The 19,060-nt window shown below is 46.0% G+C and overlaps 1 protein-coding gene across 6 annotated transcripts in view; it reads left to right on the top strand.

The window, feature by feature from the left end:
• Positions 1-19,060, top strand: part of trappc9 (trafficking protein particle complex subunit 9) — a 1,142,468-nt gene that overhangs the window by 56,642 nt on the left and 1,066,766 nt on the right. For all 6 annotated transcript variants that reach the window (XM_072467873.1, XM_072467875.1, XM_072467870.1 and 3 more), the window contains exons 3-4: positions 1,681-1,826; positions 15,942-16,070. In XM_072467873.1, coding sequence (XP_072323974.1) covers positions 1,681-1,826; positions 15,942-16,070 — 275 coding nt within the window. The remainder of the gene's footprint in view (positions 1-1,680; positions 1,827-15,941; positions 16,071-19,060) is intronic.

Raw genomic sequence — 19,060 nt, 5'->3', positions numbered from 1 at the left:
TTTCATCAACCAAGTTGATGTTTTTATTTGGTGTTATTGTTCATCAGATCAAAAAAAAACAAAGTCAGTTTGGACTGCTCTGTTGTGCAAGAGTCCACTCTTGGGCAATCATGGTTTTGTCATATAGGCGTGAAGATATAATGTAGATACGTTTTGATATGACATGAATTTTACCGTGCTGAATCATACATCACCGCTGAACTGTTCCTTTTTAAGAATAATTCCATCCAGCAGTTAGTAATCTTTTAATTGTGTTGGCTGTTCAGTTTGCACTGAGCTTTGAAACCTGGCTTTATAAATTAATGCAATAATGAACGAGAAGGTGTGTGGTATCCATCTCCAAATAAAAATAACATACCGCATAATTTCTAGTAACATGTCTTTTGAAAATGTGAAAAAAATGGTCAATTAATTTTTTTGAGCACACTTCACAACTAGCTGAATTAAAATACATTTCACTATGCTTCCAGTTTTTTTTCTGCATGACACCTGTGGGACTAAAGATGAGAGATCAGGCAGTTTTGGCCTCCGTCAAGACTTGTGTTGGGAGTGGAACCCATCGACACCTGATGTCATTGGAACATTTTACTGGAGGATTATAAACTTAAAATAGGAATTATTTCTATTTATTCTGAATGTTCAGAAAATCTTTCATGGAATTTTTATTTCATGTAAATTATTGAAGACATGTTACTGAAAAGACTGAATTATTTCTTATTTCTATCTTTTATTTCAATCAGTATGCACTATAAACTATTTAAACTGCAGATTCATGGTTGCACAATTGTTACCACTGCTGCCTCACAGTGCCAGTGACCCGATTTGATTCCAGCCTTGGGTGACTGTGTGGAGTTTGCACATTATCCCAGTGTTTGTGTGGGTTTCCTCTGGGTGCTCTGGTTTCTTCTCACAGTCTAAAGATGTGCAGGTTGGGTGGATTGGCCATAGTGAATACGCGGGATTACGGGGACAAGGCAGGGGATTGAACCTTGATGGAGTTCTCTTTCAGAGGGTCAGTGCAGACTCAATAGGCCAAATGGCCTCCTCCTGCACTTGGGATTTTATGGATGCTGAAATATTGAAAACCACATACCATCCAGTGAATTATTGGAATTAGATTACAATTGAAAGATTTTATCAATTCTGGTTAAATGGAAAACTAGCTGACAAATTAAAGTCCTGTCTATATTTGTCTTGATTGGAATGAGAGAATTGTAATAATAGGTTGGTTCTCTTGTGAACTAATGAGATTTCATAGTACACTGTTCATTGTAATCTAATGTTCATGTGGAGTGGAACATGTTTTCTAAAAGAATTAAGTTGTTCGGAACTAGTAAATCTACATTGCTACTTTAGTATTGATGAATGAAATGAATGAAAATCGCTTATTGTCACAAGTAGGCTTCAATGAAGTTACTGTGAAAAGCCCCTAGTCGCCACATTCCGGCACCTGTTCGGGGAGGCTGGTACGGTAATTGAACCGTGCTGCTGGCTTGCCTTGGTCTGCTTTAAAAGCCAGTGATTTAGCCCAGTGTGCTAAACCAGCCCTTGCAATATTGCTTTATTGACCAAAGGAAATTCAAAATGTCTAAGGTTCTAGAAGCAAATAATGTTACACTTTCACAGACGACATCTAGTGGAATCCTAGTGCCCTAACAATTATTTCATTTTGCACAACAGACATTATAAGAAACGTTGTCAAGGAAGAATGCGGAAACATGTTGGTGACCTTTGCTTGCAAGCAGGCATGCTGCAAGATGCTCTTGTGCATTACCATATGGCTGTAGAACTTCTTCGATCTGTAAATGACTTTCTCTGGTTGGGAGGTGAGTTATTTGGTGTATGAAATTAGTTGATGCTATAAATTGTGAATAATTGTGCCTAAAATGTGCAATAACTAGTTGTCCATTCTGATGAGAGCTAAAACTAAAATTTCCAAGTATGTTTGTTTTTTAAAAAAAGACTGAACTTTAAACATGGAGGAAAATGGCCATTTATTTTTTTTCATTGCCTGTCAAGTAAATGTTTTTGTTTTATTTAAATTTAGAGTACTTAATTCTTTTTTTCCAATTAAAGGACAATTTAACATGGCCAGTTCACCTATCCTGCACACCTTTTTGGGTTGTGGGGGTGGAACCTACGCAGACACTGGGAGAATGCAAATTCCACACAGACAGTGACATGGGGACGGTATCAAACCCGGGTCCTCGGCGCCATGAAGCAGCAGTGCTAACCACTGCTCCACTGTGCTGCTCCCTTCCACCAAGTAAAATAAGATTGAGAATGGTTGGTAACGCATTTGAATAAATCCAACCATATTTCTGTCTATGGTTGCTCCCTTCACTGATATATTACCATAAAAATGGTCATAATTGTAAATAAAAATTAAAAATAACCTTTTAGGCTTTTTTGGATATCATGCAGGGCTCTGGTTTGTTGCCTTTTTAGTCAAGTAGAATTATTAACAGTAGTGTGATGTATATTGGCCAAAAGGCAGTGATATTACAGTAGCACATAGTCAAGGTGAATAGATCGAAGTGTTGGTGAGTAGGGGAGAAAGTAGTCAAGGTGAATAGATCAAAATGTTGGGGAGAAAGCAAAAGAGCCAATGGCAATGGCAGGAAGAAAGAACGGGGGAAGAGTGAGGAAGGTGGATGAGGAATTTAATGATTTTTTTTGAAAATCTTTATTGGCTTTTCTCTGATTTATAAACCGTTGTGCGTGCCCCTGGGTCCATGTTCTCAGTGTGGCCGCTACCACTAGGCTTGTTGTGTATCTTGTTGAGGAGGATGGAAGTGCTGCTGGAGCCAGGGCCTGGAGGGTTGTTCCTTTCCAGGATGCCTCCTCCATTTGTACTCCATCTGTGTCAGGTTCTTGTACCCATCTCCTCACACTTCCTGCCGTTGCTGCCCAGTGGTAGTATTGTCGGTTTGGTAAAGCCAAGCCCCCTTTGATTTTTCTTCTTTGCAGTGTCGGTTTGGGAATTCTGGGGTTCTTAACCCCCCCCCCCCCCCCCCCAGCAATGAAATGGTTTTGTATGATCCCCATTCCGTCAGGTCTTTATTTTTTTGGGGTATCAGTGAAATTGTGGCCTGCGCTCGTGTGGGGGCCAGTGAGTCCGCGAACATGTCCCTTCGGTGTCGGGGCAGGACTGTTGCAAACTTTTTGTCGAAGTCTGCCAGAGACACGTCGGGTCCCAGTGCCTTCCCTGCCTGCATGGAGCTGATGCTCTCCATGACTTCTCCCAGGTCTATTGGTGCTTCCAGCTACCGCCCGTCTGTCTTCCCCCACAATTGGTAGTTCCAGTCTGTCTAGGAACTGTTTCATTCCCACGTCCTTAGCTTAAGGTTTTTAAAAAAAAAAAAAATGTTTTTATTAAGAATTTTACAACAAAATTTTCCACCATACAAACAAAGGAAAAAGAAAGAAAGAAAGCTCGCGTAGCAAGACATGAACATGGCAAGTCAATAAGATACAGAACTTTGTACATTGGATTCTTCCCGCACATGTCAGTTTTCTGGATCATTCATGTGTTTTCTTGCTCAAATGCCCCCCAGAGAACCCCCTCTCCCCCCCCCACCCCCCACCCCACACGAACGATGCCCCCCCCCCCTCCCCGGGTTGCTGTTGCTGCTGTCCGACCTTCATCTAACGCTCCGCGAGATGGTCTAGGAACGTTTGCCACCGCCTGTAGAACCCCTGCGCAGACCCTCTCAAGGCAAACTTTATCATCTTCAACTTGATAAACCCTGCCATATCATTTATCCAGGCTTCCACGCTGGGGGGGGGCTTCGCCTCTTTCCACATTAACAAGATCCTTCGCCGGGCTACTAGGGACGCAAAGGCCAGAATGCCAGCCTCTTTCGCCTCCTGCACTCCCGGCTCGTCCACTACTCCAAATAGTGCCAGCCCCCAGCTTGGCTTGACCCGGACTTTCACCACCTTAGATACTGTTCCCGCAACTCCCCTCCAGTGCCGGGCATGACTAAAACATATGGACATGGTTCGCCGGACTTCCTGAGCACCTCCCACATCTGTCCTCCACCCCAAAGAACCGACTCAGCCTTGCCGCCGTCATATGCGCTCTATGAACCACCTTAAATTGTATCAAGCTAAGCCTGGCACACGAGGAAGAGGAATTAACCTGACTTAGGGCATCAGACCCTCCTCAATCTCATCCCCCAACTCCTCTTCCCATTTACCCTTCAGCTCCTCTACCAAAGCCTCCCCCTCTTCTTTCATCGCCTGGTATATCGCCGACACCTTGCCCTCTTCAACCCATACGCCCAAAATCTTGAATCCCCTGTGCCGGGAGCAGCGGGAATTCCCTCACCTGTCACCTCACAAACACCCTCACTTGCATGTACCTGAAAGCGTTTCCCGGGGGTAGCCCAAACTTCTCCTCTAGCACCCCTAAGCTCGCAAACGTCCCGTCAATGAACTGGTCCCCCATTCTTCTAATCCCTGCCCGATGCTAACTCTGAAACCCCCCGTCCATCCTTCCTGGGACAAACCGATGGTTGTCTCTGATCGGGGACCACACTGAGGCTCCCGTCGCACCCCTGTGCTGTCTCCACTGCCCCCAGATCTTTAGCGTTGCCGCCACCACCGGGCTCGTGGTGTACCTTGTCGGCGAGAGCGGCAGCGGTGCCGTCACCTGCGCCCCCAGGCTCCTTCCTTTGCAGGACACCATCTCCAACCTCTTCCAAGCCGCCCCCTCTCCCTCCATCACCCACTTACGGATCATCGCCACGTTGGCTGCCCAGTAGTAACCACCCAAATTCGGCAATGCCAACCCTCCTCTATCTGTGCTACGCTCCAGGAACCCCCTCCTTATCCTCGGGGTCTTGCTCGCCCACACAAATCCCATAATGCTCCTCCTTACCCTCTCAAAAAAGCCCTTAGTAATCATAATTGGGAGGCATTGGAATACAAAAAGAAATCTCGGGAGGACCACCATTTTAGTCGACTGTACCCTGCCCGCCAGCGAGAGTGGCAACATGTCCCACCTTTTAAAATCCTCCTCCATCTGATCCACGAGCCGCGTCAGATTAAGTTTGTGCAGTGCGACCTGAATCCCCAAGTATCGAAAGCCCCTTTCCGCCCTCCTCAACGGTAGGTCATCTATCCCTCTTCCCTGATCCCCCGGATGTATCACAAAGAGCTCACTCTTTCCCACATTGAGCTTATAGCCCGAAAAGTCTCCAAACTCACTTAGGATCTGCATGACCTCAACCATCCCCTCCACTGGATCCGCCACATACAGCAACAGGTCACCTGCGTACAGCGACACTCGATGTTCCTCTCCCCCTCGGACCACCCCCTTCCATTTCCCCGACACCCTTAACGCCATGGCCAAAGGTTCGATTGCTAATGTAAACAGCAGAGGGGACAGGGGGCACCCCTGCCTCGTCCCTCGATACAGCCGGAAATACTCCGACCTCCGCCGGTTCGTGACCACACTCGCCACCGGGGCTCTATACAGGAGCTTAACCCAACTAATAAACCCTCCCCCGAACCCAACCCTCCTCAACACTTCCCAGAGATACTCCCACTCTACTCTGTCAAAGGCCTTCTCCGCGTCCATGGCTGCCACTATCTCCGCTTCTCCCTCCACTGATGGCATCATTATCACATTTAGGAGCCTTTGCACATTAGTATTTAACTGCATACCCTTTACGAATCCCGTCTAGTCCTCGTGAATCACCCCCGGGACACAGTCCTCAATCCTCGTAGCCAACATTTTTGCCAGCAACTTAGCATCTACGATAAGGAGCGAGATCGGTCTATACGACCCACATTGCAGTGGGTCCTTATCCCGCTTCAAGATCAAAGAGATCGTCACCTCTGACATTGTCGGGGGCAGGGTCCCCCCCTCCCTTGCTTCATTGAAGGTCCTTACCAGCAATGGGGCTAACAGGTCTACATACTTCCTATAAAACTCCACCGGGAACCCATCTGGCCCCGCGGCCTACCCTGCCTGCATGCTCCCCAGTCCTTTAACCAGCTCCTCCACCCCAATTGGCGACCCCAAACCAGCCACCTCCTGCTCCTCCACCCTTGGGAACCTCAATTGGTCCAAGAATCGCCGCATCCCCTCTTTTCCCCTGGGGGCTGGAACCTGTACAGCTCCTCGTAAAAGGCCTTAAAAGCCTCATTCACTTTGTCCGCACTCAGCACCGTAGTTCCCCTGCCATCCTTGACTCCGACTATTTCCCTCGCTGCCATCCTCTTACGGAGCTGATGTGCCAGCATCCGACTCGCCTTCTCCCTATATTCATATATCGCTCCCTGTGCCTTCCTCCACTGTGCCTCTGCCTTCCCTGTGGTCAACAGGTCGAACTCCGTCTGGAGACTTCGTCTCTCCCTGAGTAGTCCCTCATCAGGAGCCTCTGCATAGCTCCTGTCCACCCTTAAAATCTCCCCCTCTAACCTCTCCCTTTCCCTGCCCTCCCTCTTCACCCTATGAGCCCTGATGTAGATTAACTCTCCCCTGACCACCGCCTTCAGCGCCTCCCATACTCCTCCCACCTGCACCTCTCCGTTGTCGTTGGCCTCCAGATACCTTTCGATACACCCCCGCGCCCTCCCGCACACTTCCTCGTCTGCCAGCAGTCTCACATCCAACCTCCACAACGGGCGTTGGTCCCTCTCCTCCCCCAGCTCTAGCTCCACCCAATGCGGGGCATGGTCTGAAATGGCTATGGCCGAATACTCCGTTCCCTCCACTTTCGGGATCAATGCCCTGCCCAGAACAAAAAAATCTATCCGGGAGTAGGCCTTATGTACGTGGGAGAAAAAAGAAAATTTTCTGGCCAAAAGTCTGGCAAATCTCCACGGATCTACTCCCCCCATCTGGTCCATAAACCACCAAAGCACCTTGGCCGCAGCCGGCCCCTTCCCCATCCTAGATCTGGAGCGATCTAATGCTGGGTCCAGCAACGTGTTAAAATCCCCACCCATTATCAAGCTCCCTACCTCCAGGTCTGGAATACGCCCCAACATCCGCTTCATGAATCCAGCATCGTCCCAGTTCGGGGCATATACATTCACCAGTACTACCTCCGTCCCCTGCAACCTACCACTCACCATCACGTATCGGCCTCCCTTGTCCGCTACTATGTTCTTGGCCTCAAACGACACCCGCTTCCCCACCAATATTGCCACCCCTCTATTCTTCGCATCCAGCCCCGAATGGAACACCTGTCCTACCCATCCCTTCCTTAACCTGACCTGATCTGCCACCTTCAGATGTGTCTCCTGAAGCATGACCACGTCTGCCTTCAGTCCCTTTAGGTGCGCGAACACTCGGGCCCTCTTAACCGACCCATTTAGGCCTCTCACATTCCACGTGATCAGCCGGATTGGGGGGCTACACCCACCCCCTGCCGACTAGCCATCTCCTATCTTAGGCCAGTCCCGTGCTCGCGCCTCCCGCACCCTCCAGTCCCCCAGGCGGGGAACCCCCGCCCCGACCACCTCTTCCATTTTCAGTTCCTCCTCGGACAGTGCAGCAGTAACCCTAAGGTGTCCCCCCCCCTCCTCTCCCCGCTAGATCCGCATCGAGCTCTTTTGCTCCCCCTATATTACTTCTGTGAGTCAGCTGACTTCTGCTGACCCCGGCTTCCCCCGCCTTCCCATTGATCTCCCCGTGTGGGAGTCTCTCCTCCTCCTTACCTTCGTCCACCCCCCCCCTTTGGCGCGGGAAAAAGCCCGCGCTTTCCTGAACCAGCCCCGGCCCCTGTGGCGCAGCTCCTGTTGCGGCCATTTTCCCAGTTCCCTCATCCCCGAGTCTTGCCTCCCACCAGCACCGACGCCCACATTCCCCATCATCTCGTCTACAGAAAAGAAAAAAGGAATTTTAACCAGAACTCTACCCACATCCCCATCCATCATCCCACCCATGAAGTATTCTTTACCCATATTTACGAACCCGTATACAACCAACATCTCCCCCACAACCACATCACCTCAGTTCGAGTCCAGTTTTTCCGTCTGAATAAAGGTCCAAGCCTCTTCTGGCGTTTCAAAATAATGGTGTCGGTCCTGATAAGTGACCCACAGTCACGCTGGCTGCAGCGTGCTGAACCTGACTCTTTGTTTATGCAGCACCGCCTTGGCCCGGTTGAAGCCAGCTCTCCTCCTTGCCACCTCCGCGCTCCAATCCTGGTAAACTCGGATCACCGCATTCTCCCATCTACTGCTCCGCACCTTCTTGGCCCATCTCAGCACATTTTCTTTGTCCGTGAAGGGATGGAACCGTGCCACTATCGCCCTTGGCGGCTCATCAGCCTTGGGTCTCCTCGCCAGGACCCGGTGAGCCCCTTCCAGCTCCAGGGGGGTTGGAGAGGCCTTCGCACCCATCAGCGAATGGAGCATCGTACTCGCATATGCCCCTGCATCAGCTCCCTCCACTCCTTCGGGGGACCCAGAATCCGGAGATTCTTCCTCCTCGACCTGTTCTCCAGGACCTCGATTCTCTCGGCCCACCTCCTGTGCACCGCCTCGAGCGCCTCCATTTTTACCGCCAGGCCCAGGATCTCGTCCTCGTTATCATTCGTTTTATCTCTCACCTCACGAAGCTCCACCGCCTGGGCCTTCTACGTCTCCTTCAGCCCCTCGATCGCCAACAGCATTGGCGCCTGCACTTCCTTTTTAAGCTCCTCCACACAGCGCTTAAGGAACTCCTGCTGGTCCGGCCCCCATGCTGCTTGATCTCTGCCATCTTGCTTTTTCCCTCTCGTTTTTGCCGCTGCTCCAGAGCCTCTTTTCTCGCAGCTCCACCGCTAATCTCGGCCATATAACGTAAGGGGGGGACCTTACTTCACCTTCCCACACGGGAACAAATCAAAAAAGTTTTGTTGGGCCTCCTCTGGAGAACCCAAAAGTCCGTTATCGCGGGAGCTGCCGAAACATGCGGCTTAGCTCCGCATCGCCGCAACCGGAAGTCCTCCTTCGCTTAAGGTTAATGTGCAGGTTCAGTCGGCAGTTAAGAGGGCAAATGCAATGTTAGTATTCATGTCAAGAGGGCTAGAATACAAGACCAGGGATGTACTGGAGACTGGAACACAAGAGCAGGGATGCATTTCTGAGGCTGTATAAGGCTCTGGTCAGACCTCATTTGGGTAGGACAGGTGTCTAAGGAAAGATGTGCTAGCCTTGGAAAGGGTCCGGAGGAGGTTCACAAGAATGATCCCTGGAATGAAGAATTTGTCGCATGACGATCGGTTGAAGACTCTGGGTCTCTATTCGTTGGAGTTTAGAAGGATGAGGGGGGATCTTATTGAAACTTGCAGGATACTGCGAGGCCTGGATAGAGTGGATATGGAGAGGATGTTTCCACTTTTAGGAAAAACTAGAACCAGAGGACACCATCTCAGACTAAGGGATGATCCTTTGGAACTGAGATGTGGAGGAATTTCTTCAGCCAGACGGTGGTGAGTCTGTGGAACTCTATTCCGCAGAAGGCTGTGGATGCCAAATCACTGAGTGTCTTTAAGACAGAGAAAGATAGGTTCTTGATTAATAAGGGGATCAGGGGTTATGAGAAGAAGGCAGGAGAATGGGGATGAGATAATATCAGCCATGATTGAATGGTGGAGCAGACTCGATGGGCCGAGTGGCCTAATTCTGCTCCCATGTCTTATGTCTTATGGTCCCCGTTGGGGGGCTCGGAGGTTGTACACCGGTCGAAGGTCTCAAATGCCCACTTGACCTCCTTTGGCTCTGTTACCAGTCTGCCTCTGCTGTCCTTAACCTGCGCTATTTCCCTCGTGGCCCGGAAGCGAGGCAGCACAGTCCCGTGCAAAACATGAAACACGTTCAGAGTTCATGATCTTATTGTCCTTGTTTGCGGTCTGTCCTCCGCTCTTTTTTCAGATTGCGACTGCTCCACCCCCAGTTGTTCGATCTAACAAATTCATCAGCCGCCGCTGGGGTGTTGAAGTACAGCTCTTTCCCCTTAAATGTTATCCAGTGTTTGGCCGGGAATAACATCCCAAATTTCTCCTTGCTTTTGTAGAGTGCCGATTTCGCCCTTCTTTTGGCCAGGTCTGCCCCAATGTCCTGATACACCCTTATGTTCTTCGCATTCCACGTGCTCAATCTCGTTTGCGGGGCCCACTTTAGGATTTTCTCCCGTTCTTGGAACCTGTGTAGTCTTGCGATAATCGCTCAGGGCTGCTCCCTGGCTTTGGGCTTGGGTCGGAGCGACTTGTGTGCCCTGTCGATTTCTGGAGGGGTTCAGAAATTCCTCCTTCCCGCTAGCTTGCCCAGCATTTGGGCGATGTAGCCTGTCGGGTTTTTGCCCTTTTATCACCTCTGGCAGACCCATTATTCGAATGTTCTGCCATCTGGAGCTATTTTCTTGGTCCTCCACTTTCCCTCTTAGGCTCCCCTGGAACATTACCAACCTTTTCACCTCGGCTTCCAGGGCTATCACCCTGTCGCTCTGGTCTGAGGCGGCCCTCTCCAACTCCAGAATCGTTCTTTCCTGCGCCTCCACTTTCTTTCCCAGGCCTTTGATGGTCTGATGCATTTTGTGCGTTGTCTCTGCCAGCACCTCCTTCATCATTGCTTGGAGCTCTGACCTGAGCGCCTCCTTTATGACGCTTAGCTCCTTTTTTATCACGTTTCTCCACTCTTCCCCCTGTGCGGGGGGAATGCTGGCCGCTGCGTCCTGCTCCTGCTCCTCTGTTTGGTACGCCATCCTTTTCCCTTCCAGGCTCGCCCGAACCTCCGTCTCGTCTCGTGGGGACGCCTGCCTGCGCGTCCGTCGCTCCTGTGCTTTTCCCTTGCTCCTTGCGTCTCGCCGTCCCTTCACTTTGGTATTTTTCTTTCCTCCAGCCGTCTGTCTGTCTGTCTGTCTCTCTCTCTCTCTCTCTCTCTCTCTCTCTCTCTCTCTCTCTCTCTCTCTCTCTCTCTCTCTCTCTCTCTCTCTCTCTCTCTCTTTCTCTTTCTCTTCACACTGTTGTTCCTTACCCTCCGGCACTTCAAACCTGCTCCACTATTCGGAATTTAATGATTTTTATGAGAAATGAACTTTATCGTGCTTTACAAAGGATATTGAACCTTGCCAGTGACAAAGATTTTAAACCTGCTTTATGCATTGCTGAAGGGCGAAAAGCACAAGATCGTGGCCTGCGGGAGATGCTGGAATAGAAACCGGTAGCTAATGGACTCCCACAGGTGTGTTGGGGCCACATTTCTTTGTTTAGCGGTGACTTAAAGGATGGAACGTTATCTACAGTTCCCATGAAATGTCAAACGGTGCACTGGCCAATGCAGTTCACCAGTGTGCAATAACTGGATCTGGATGTAATACGTCAATGTGTAAAGCGGTTAGATTAAGTTCAACACAATAAATATTAAGTCATGAAATGAGGTAGAATAATTAAGAATGTGGCGTATCTGTCAAATAATAACAACAAGCTTGAGGTAACAGTGCTGCTATCAGATTATCAGGTTTCGCTATTGTGATCACTTAAAGTAGTCTTGAGTTTACAAGTGGACCAGAAAGTGAATAAAACATTGGCGTTTTTTAAACAAGCGGATGCACCTTATAAGTGAAGGGTAGTATTACTGAAGTTTGTGAAGTTGCATCTAAAACAGTTCAGTTTTGTTCTCTGTAATTAAAATTCTCTTGGGTACTGGCCATGAGAAGTTTTATAATGTTGAGCATAAATTTATGGCCTAGATGATCGGTTGAAATTGAAGATAGCAAAGAAAAGTAAGACATTTTTAATAAAATGGTTGAAGGAACTGCTGATAAAATATGAGCTGGGGTATTGGAATAGAGCGGCTAGGCCATTTGAAAAGGAAAACTCTCCTGTTGGCCCATATTATGTGGGCCAATTATTAGTTTCAGAATCATGGCTCTGCACATAATCGGTAAGCTTCGATGGATGTGCCAGCTGGAACAATAATCTCCTGTCAAAAGATTATATATTATACTATGAGATAGGTTTGTCCATGAAAAATCTCTTAGACTAGGCCACATAACCTACTGATATATAATTCTGTAATGATGTTTGATTCTTGCCTAATTCTGGAAATCAGTTCATGTTTGACGAGCTGTAAATTGGCATGCCTATTCAACATATGTGGAATAAGTTTCACATTGTGTATATTAAAAGTATGATCTGCTCCACAGTGGAGTGAGACAAGAACAGGCATTTCAAGCAGGGATGTGAAGCTTCTTAAACCTTGCATGCTAAATTTCCTTTAAGAAAACCTTTTTTTAGATTCGACCAATGTAGTTGAGAATGTTTATGATTTAAGTAATTGTGTGTAGTAGATTATTGAGTGTATTATACACAACAATTGTCCTCTAATGTGGGCCTAACTGTCTAGTTCTAACTAAGTTGTTTGGTAGTCCGGTGGTGGGAACAGAGGATCAGCACGGATCTGGATACATAAGGTCTCAGCGAAGGCTGTCAATTTATCCTAAATAAAAACCGGAAAATGCTGGAAATAATCAGCAGGCCATGTGTCGTTTGTGGAGAAAGAAACCAAATTAACATTTCAGGTCAACAGCCTTTCATTAGAACTGGAAAATGTTAAATATTGAATAGGTTTTGAGCAAGTGAAAAGGGTAAGGGTTGGAAACAGAAGAGAGAAGGTGTATGATAGGGTGGAAGACATAGAACATACAGTGCAGAGGGAGACCACTCAGCCCATCGAGTCTGCACCGACCCACCCAAGCCCTCACTTCCACCCCATCCCCGCAACCCAACAACCCCTCCCAACCCCTTTTTGGACACTAAGGACAATTCAGCATGGCCAATCCACCTAACCTGCACGCCTTTGGACTGTGGGAGGAAACCGGAGCACACGGAGGAAACGCACGCAGACACTGGGAGAATGTGCAGACTCCGCACAGACAGTGACCCAGCAGGGAATCGACCCTGGCTCTGTGAAGCCACAGTGCTAGCCACTTGTGTTACCATGCTGCCCATAGGAGAGATGCAGTGACAGACGGTTGGTGAGGCAAAGGGAGTGATAATGGGACAAGTAAAGAAACAAAAGATGTGTCGAGAGGAAATATGATTGGCAGAATGATGAACAGCTGCTGTCCGATTTCAAATAAGGAGGGGAAAAGAAGGAGTGAAATCAAAAGTTGAAAAGAAAACAAGATGGGGTGGGGGTAAGGTTTAAGTCTGAAATGATTGCACTCTGTATTCAGTCCTGAAGTCTAAGGTGCTTGGTCGAAAGATTAGGTGCTGTTCCTCGAGTTTGTGCTGAGGTTTGTTGGAATCCTGCAAGAGGGGCTTGGATAGGGTGGGAACAAGGTGGAGAATTAAAATGACAGGGGACTGACTGATCCTTGAGGTTACTACAAAAACAATTGTATTTATATTGCATCTTTGGAATATGTCATTATGTTAAAGTACTCCAGAGGAGCATTCTAAAACAAAGTATGACACGAAAGGTATTAGGTCTGGTGACTAAAGGCTTGCTCAGAGAGGTTTTGAGCAGAATGAGGCACAGGCAGTCCTTGACTTTACGATGTTCGAGTTACAATGAATGTCACTTAATGTTTATAAATTGCCATCCTGTTCTGAATTTACACCGGTTTTGACTTTACAACGGCACGCAAACAAGTTTAAACGTTCATCCATGCACATTTACGTTCTGCGCCGCCATCTCCTTGACTCAACACTCAGTTGCTGTTTTGATGCATTTCTACTTGGTGAATCTTTGTGTTTCCAGACTTCCTCAATTTATTTTATAATTTATTACTTTCAAATTTTTTTTATAATTGAATAAAATATTCTGAATTATTTTAGTGGATCGGGTATCAAGCCTTGTTTTAGGATCCAATCCCCGATTTATAACCTTTTTCTGATGGGAAAATCTGTTCCGACCTGTGACAATTTCGATTTAAGATGCAGTTTTCAAGAATCATAGGTCTGAGGGTTATCTATAGAGGTGGAGAGGTATAGGGAGGGAATTTCAGAACTTGGGGCCCATGCAATTGGAAGACACAGTCACCAATTGTGAAGCAATTATGTTTGAGAATGCACAGCAGCCCAGAAGTTGGGGGATTCTTATCTGGAGGGTTGGGGGAGATTATATACATAGGAAGGGGCAAGACCACGGAAGGATTTGAAAACAAATTTTACATTAGGACATTGTTTGACCAGGGACCAATGTAGGTGAGTGAATACCGGGGTGATAGGGAATGGCATTTGCTGCGAGTTGAGACACAAGCAACAGAGGTTTCGATGATCTCGAGTTTACAGAGGGTAGAACAAGTGTTGGAAAAAAAGAGCATGGAGTTAACAAAGTCACAGATGAGGCTTTTACCAGCATGAGCAGGAGTGAAGTCGAATAATGTTATCGAGGTAGAAATAGACACTTGTAATCGTTGCCGTGAATGTTAGGTTGGAAGTTCGTCCCTGGTTGTGACACCAAGGTTGCGAACAGACTGCCTTAATCTGGGTGTTATGAGCATACATGTTAACACCAGTGCTGTGTCTTCAGATGATCTTGTCTCAGAGTAACATGTAGATCAAATATAGGAGAGGGCCAAATATTGAAACTTTGGGGACACAAGTGGTTACAGTACAGAAACCATTGCAATGATTATGGTGGCACAGTGGCTGGTACTGCTGGCTCACAGCTCCAGGGACCCAGGTTCAATTCTGGCCTCTGGTGACTGTCTATGTGGAGTTTGCATTTTCTCCCTGTTTCCTCTGGGTGCTCTGGTTTCCTCCCACAGTCCAAAAGTGTGCAGGTTAGGTGGATTGACCATGCTAAATTGCCCCTTTGTGTCCAAAACTGTAGGTGGGTTTACTGGGTTATGGGGATAGGTGAAGGCATGGGCTTAAGTGGGGTGCTCTTTCCAAGAACTGCTGCAGACCTGATGGGCCGAATGGCCTCCTGTACTGTAAATTCTAAGATTAGGTAAGTAAGAGTAGAACTGTGTGAGAGTAGTCCTACCAACCATTTGTTGAAGGTGGAAGGGACGGGGAGAGTGATTTAAGAAGATGGTCTACAATTGAAAAAGTAAACTGGGATTATTCTAGGATGATCTTGGAATAGTGAGCAGTTGTAGCAAACGAGAATTAGGACCCGGTGATGTTTTATGTGGTCCAGTCAGATCTGGTGGTGACGGCTAAATCACTTGTGTGCCATATCATTCATTTCAAGTCTGCAACCCTTGGACTTAAAAGCGGAGATGAGGGCTGTACTAGGGGGAACAACCAGGGCGAAGGAGAGTATAATGATCTTACTGAGGACGAGGTTATCAAAGGTGGAGGAGAAGGCACTGTTGAGTAAATCAGGAGTTGCAGAAATGTTGCGGTGAATGGAAGGCCATTGGCTAGATAGTTGAGATTTTGAATGGGCGGTTGCAATTTAATTTAGATTTTAGAAGATGGATTTTCCCAAGGACAGATGCAGAAGGAGGTAAGGTTGGGACATGGGAGGGAGGAGGAGAGCGGGTGAATGATGTGGATGGTGAATGATACAAAGAAGCAAGCAAAGATGGCCTTATCTGTGATTGAAATTATGGGAGTAGTGAGACCATGTGAAATTGCAAGATCAATGGAGAAGTTATGAATATGGCTTGAGGAGTTTGCATGGAGGAAAATATTTCGGGTGGATAAGAGGTGAGTGAGCTTGGAAGGAAGATAGTTGAGATGGCGGTTGAAATCACCTGAGGATGAGAGGTAATTTGTTTGTGGATTAAATGGATATTTTGGTTGCTTTATCTGATGCAATGTTTGTGAGAAGCTGAATTCAGTTTCAAAATATCTTTTTCTTTCTAGGTGTGAAATTTGCTCTGAATTCTGCAGCACTGTTTTCTATCTGATGTGTTAATCGGTTGTTTATTGTGCCTAATATCCTTGTTCAGGGAGGTATATGGCATAAAAATGGTATCCATCTGTTTGGGTTTTGTGGTCTTGTCTCAAACTAAGAAATATTTCTTTGTTTAGCTGCGCTGGAGGGTTTGTGTTCATCCTCTGTGATCTACCATTATCCAAGTGGCACTGGGTCAAAACCTTCAATTCGCAGAGATTCTAATGTGTGTTTACCATCTGAAGCTGGCAAACGACATCGGCATGGTAAGCAAGCAGTATTTTCCAGTTGGCAAATATCTTTTGTGTTTCTTGAAATTAATTAATAGCATTTATTATAACGTGCAATGCTTGTCATCTTTTTTATACATAAAGCATTTACATAATTACTGTATTCCAATGCATTCCAATTCCTTTTTACTGTCTGATCTGAAAACTTTATTGTCAATTGTTAAGTTTTCATAAAGAAATTAAACAGAATAAGATTAATTCAGTTCTTGTTAACATAAAGTTTTGGTTCCACATACAGTCCTAATTCCATATATAGTAATAAGATCAGACAGACATTATGTTTGCTTTTATACTCTTGTTCTGAGGCTTATATCGAACAAATACTCATATAGTTCACACAAGAAGTCACTTTATCTTGTGGTTCAATGTGTGGCAAAGCAAGTGAAGCATTTGCAGTTGGCAAATACATTGGAGTATAACAATTGTTCAATGAAAGATTTTGCACAATTTGGCTGATTCATCCATGCTATCTTAGGAAAGTACTTACATGCCAATGCAGGATCAATAGAAGACTTTATTTCAAGTAGTGAACAATGTAATTTAGTAAGAAATATAGAAAATAGTACATGGTATACTGTAAAGAATTATGTTTGCGCACCTTCAGTCTTACCTTGAATACTTTGTATTGTTTGGTTGTTCAGTAAGCCATTGAGTAACTGAGCTGATCAGACCCAGGTCCCTGATTATAATCTGTTCTGAATAATACCATCTGTGAGTGGTGGTGTTTCAGTTACTGCATTTGGATCCCAATCCTAGAGTTAGGAGGATATAATAGACCAAGGTTTCTTCTCTTGACCGCTAACCACTAATTCCTTCAGGAAGAATGTATATGTGGATATAGTTTGAGGATGCAATAATTGTCTGCTCTCATAACTTCAATGACCAGACAGTATTCACATCAGAAAAATAGTCACTTCGATGTGTTGTTTGAAGGCTGCGGTGTCTGTGGTTGTGCATTCCAGAAAGGAGTCTAAACAGCTTGAGTAGAACAGATATAGTATAGAGAGAAAACTAGTGAATTTAGAAGATAAGAAACTTCGGTTTCGTCCCATTTCACCAATTCCAGTTTCTGTTATATCCCCCTCTTTTTTTTTTTTTTCTCTCCCTGTTATGTTCCTCTATTTGTAATGTGCTCCATGCATCCGTTCCTAACTACCAGTGCAACAAATAATGGTAAGGAACCATGCTTCAATGCTTTTGTTTGTGCCTGTGTTTAGACAACTTGTGGGAGGTATGATTTATCTGCCATGTTTTTTTACTCTCTCTTCTCCTCCCCCTCTCCTCCTTATACTGGAATATTATAATCCTTGAATTGCAAAGGAAGGAACTTTGTTGGGAATTTAACAGTCAATAGCCTAATTGAGTCCTCTGTGAAAGAAGCACAGTTAACCCTAGAACTTCCCTTGAACTGTATAAAACCTACATCCATTCAGTCTTGGAAGGTACACACTGATGAAGTCATAATACAATTCAGAACTGGGCAATAAAGGTAGAATATTACCTCTCACACAATATCTGCTCATCTGGCGCAACATCTGAGCGCCAAAGGATGAAACTCCTGCAGAAGTAAGTGCATGAAACATTGTTGAACAGCGTGGCCTCTGATATAGGAAGATGACCAGTGCCTCCTGTGGACCAGCAATAGGTGAGAGAACTCGATGCTCAATTATGGATGGTATTATGATACAGACACCAATGGAGTGGCCTTAAACTCCATGCACTGGTCAGAGTTGACTGCTGACAGTTGCGCACTATCGGATGTAAAATTAAGGTGAGATGGGTTATAAAACTTGAACCGTCTGTAGCAAGCTACCAGAATTATTATCCGAGAACTCAATTTTTCCCCCATTGATATTTGTTGGAATGCTGGAACGTGTTCATTGTGTACAAAGTGGATTTCGAATTTTGGTTTGGTTGTAGATTCTTTTGTTGCTCCCTGGGATTATGTACAGTTAAGGGGAGATGTTGGCATTGGTGTAATGTCACTGGGCCAGTGGCTCATGCTTAAGGGACATGTGTTCAAATCCCAACAATTTGAACTATGTTATTAAATCTGGAGTACAAAGCTAGTCTTAGTGGCCATTAAATTATCATAAAAACCGACCAGGTTCACTAATGCCCTTCAGGGAAGGACATCAGCTATCCTTACCTGGTCTGGCCTACATGTGACTCCAGACCCACTGCAAAGCCCCCTGAAATGGCCCAGTGCGCCACTCAGTTCAAGGGCAACAAATGCTGGCCTTGCAAGTGATGCCCCTACCCTATGAAAGAAGTAAACAAAATATCCTTTGTCCCAGATTTACTCGTTTTTATGTTTTGGGTGAAAATGTAAGTTTATAAAGAATTAACTTGCTCAGTAAAATACTTGGGTTCTGATGAAAGCATGTTGGTTTACAAAAAGTATGGTAGGTTAGGGCTGATTAATAGAAATTAAAATTTTAAATCTTTTTTCCTAAATCATTTTTAGAAAATGATCAGATTACTTGAGTGGATTCGGCATATTTTTTTTGATTTGAAAGTTGCTGCCTTTTGAAAGTCACCATTTGGTTAATGTTTTTGTGGCAACCTTTTATAATGGAGAAATTTTAGTATGTTTACAATGGAAGCTTGGGAGGACGGAAACTTGCCTGCCAGTGTAGTTGCAAATCTCCCAACGATATGGTGTGAATCACCCAAGTCCGCCTGCCATGAAATAACAGTTTTTCCATTTTTACAGTTTGCTCAGCCTTCAATTATTGCCGTTTGTGTGCAGGTACAATAAGTAAATTTTAATGCTTTTGGCCTTTGCCTTTTGCATGGCCTCCCACTCTCATACTGGGCCTCAACTCCTCCCACGCTCCTTGAATATCTGGCTGCGGTTTGCTGCCTCTTGTATGCTGGCCTCGTCTACTTGTTGCCGTGCTTTTCCATGGTTAATCTAGGGCCTGTTGCCTGCTGTTTCCCCCTTGTCATTCTACCTAAGAGTA

Source organism: Scyliorhinus torazame, chromosome 11 (assembly GCF_047496885.1).
Source record: "Scyliorhinus torazame isolate Kashiwa2021f chromosome 11, sScyTor2.1, whole genome shotgun sequence".
Taxonomy (NCBI): domain Eukaryota; kingdom Metazoa; phylum Chordata; class Chondrichthyes; order Carcharhiniformes; family Scyliorhinidae; genus Scyliorhinus; species Scyliorhinus torazame.
Note: the sequence above shows the minus strand (reverse complement) of the source record. Positions and strands in the feature narration are given on the sequence as shown.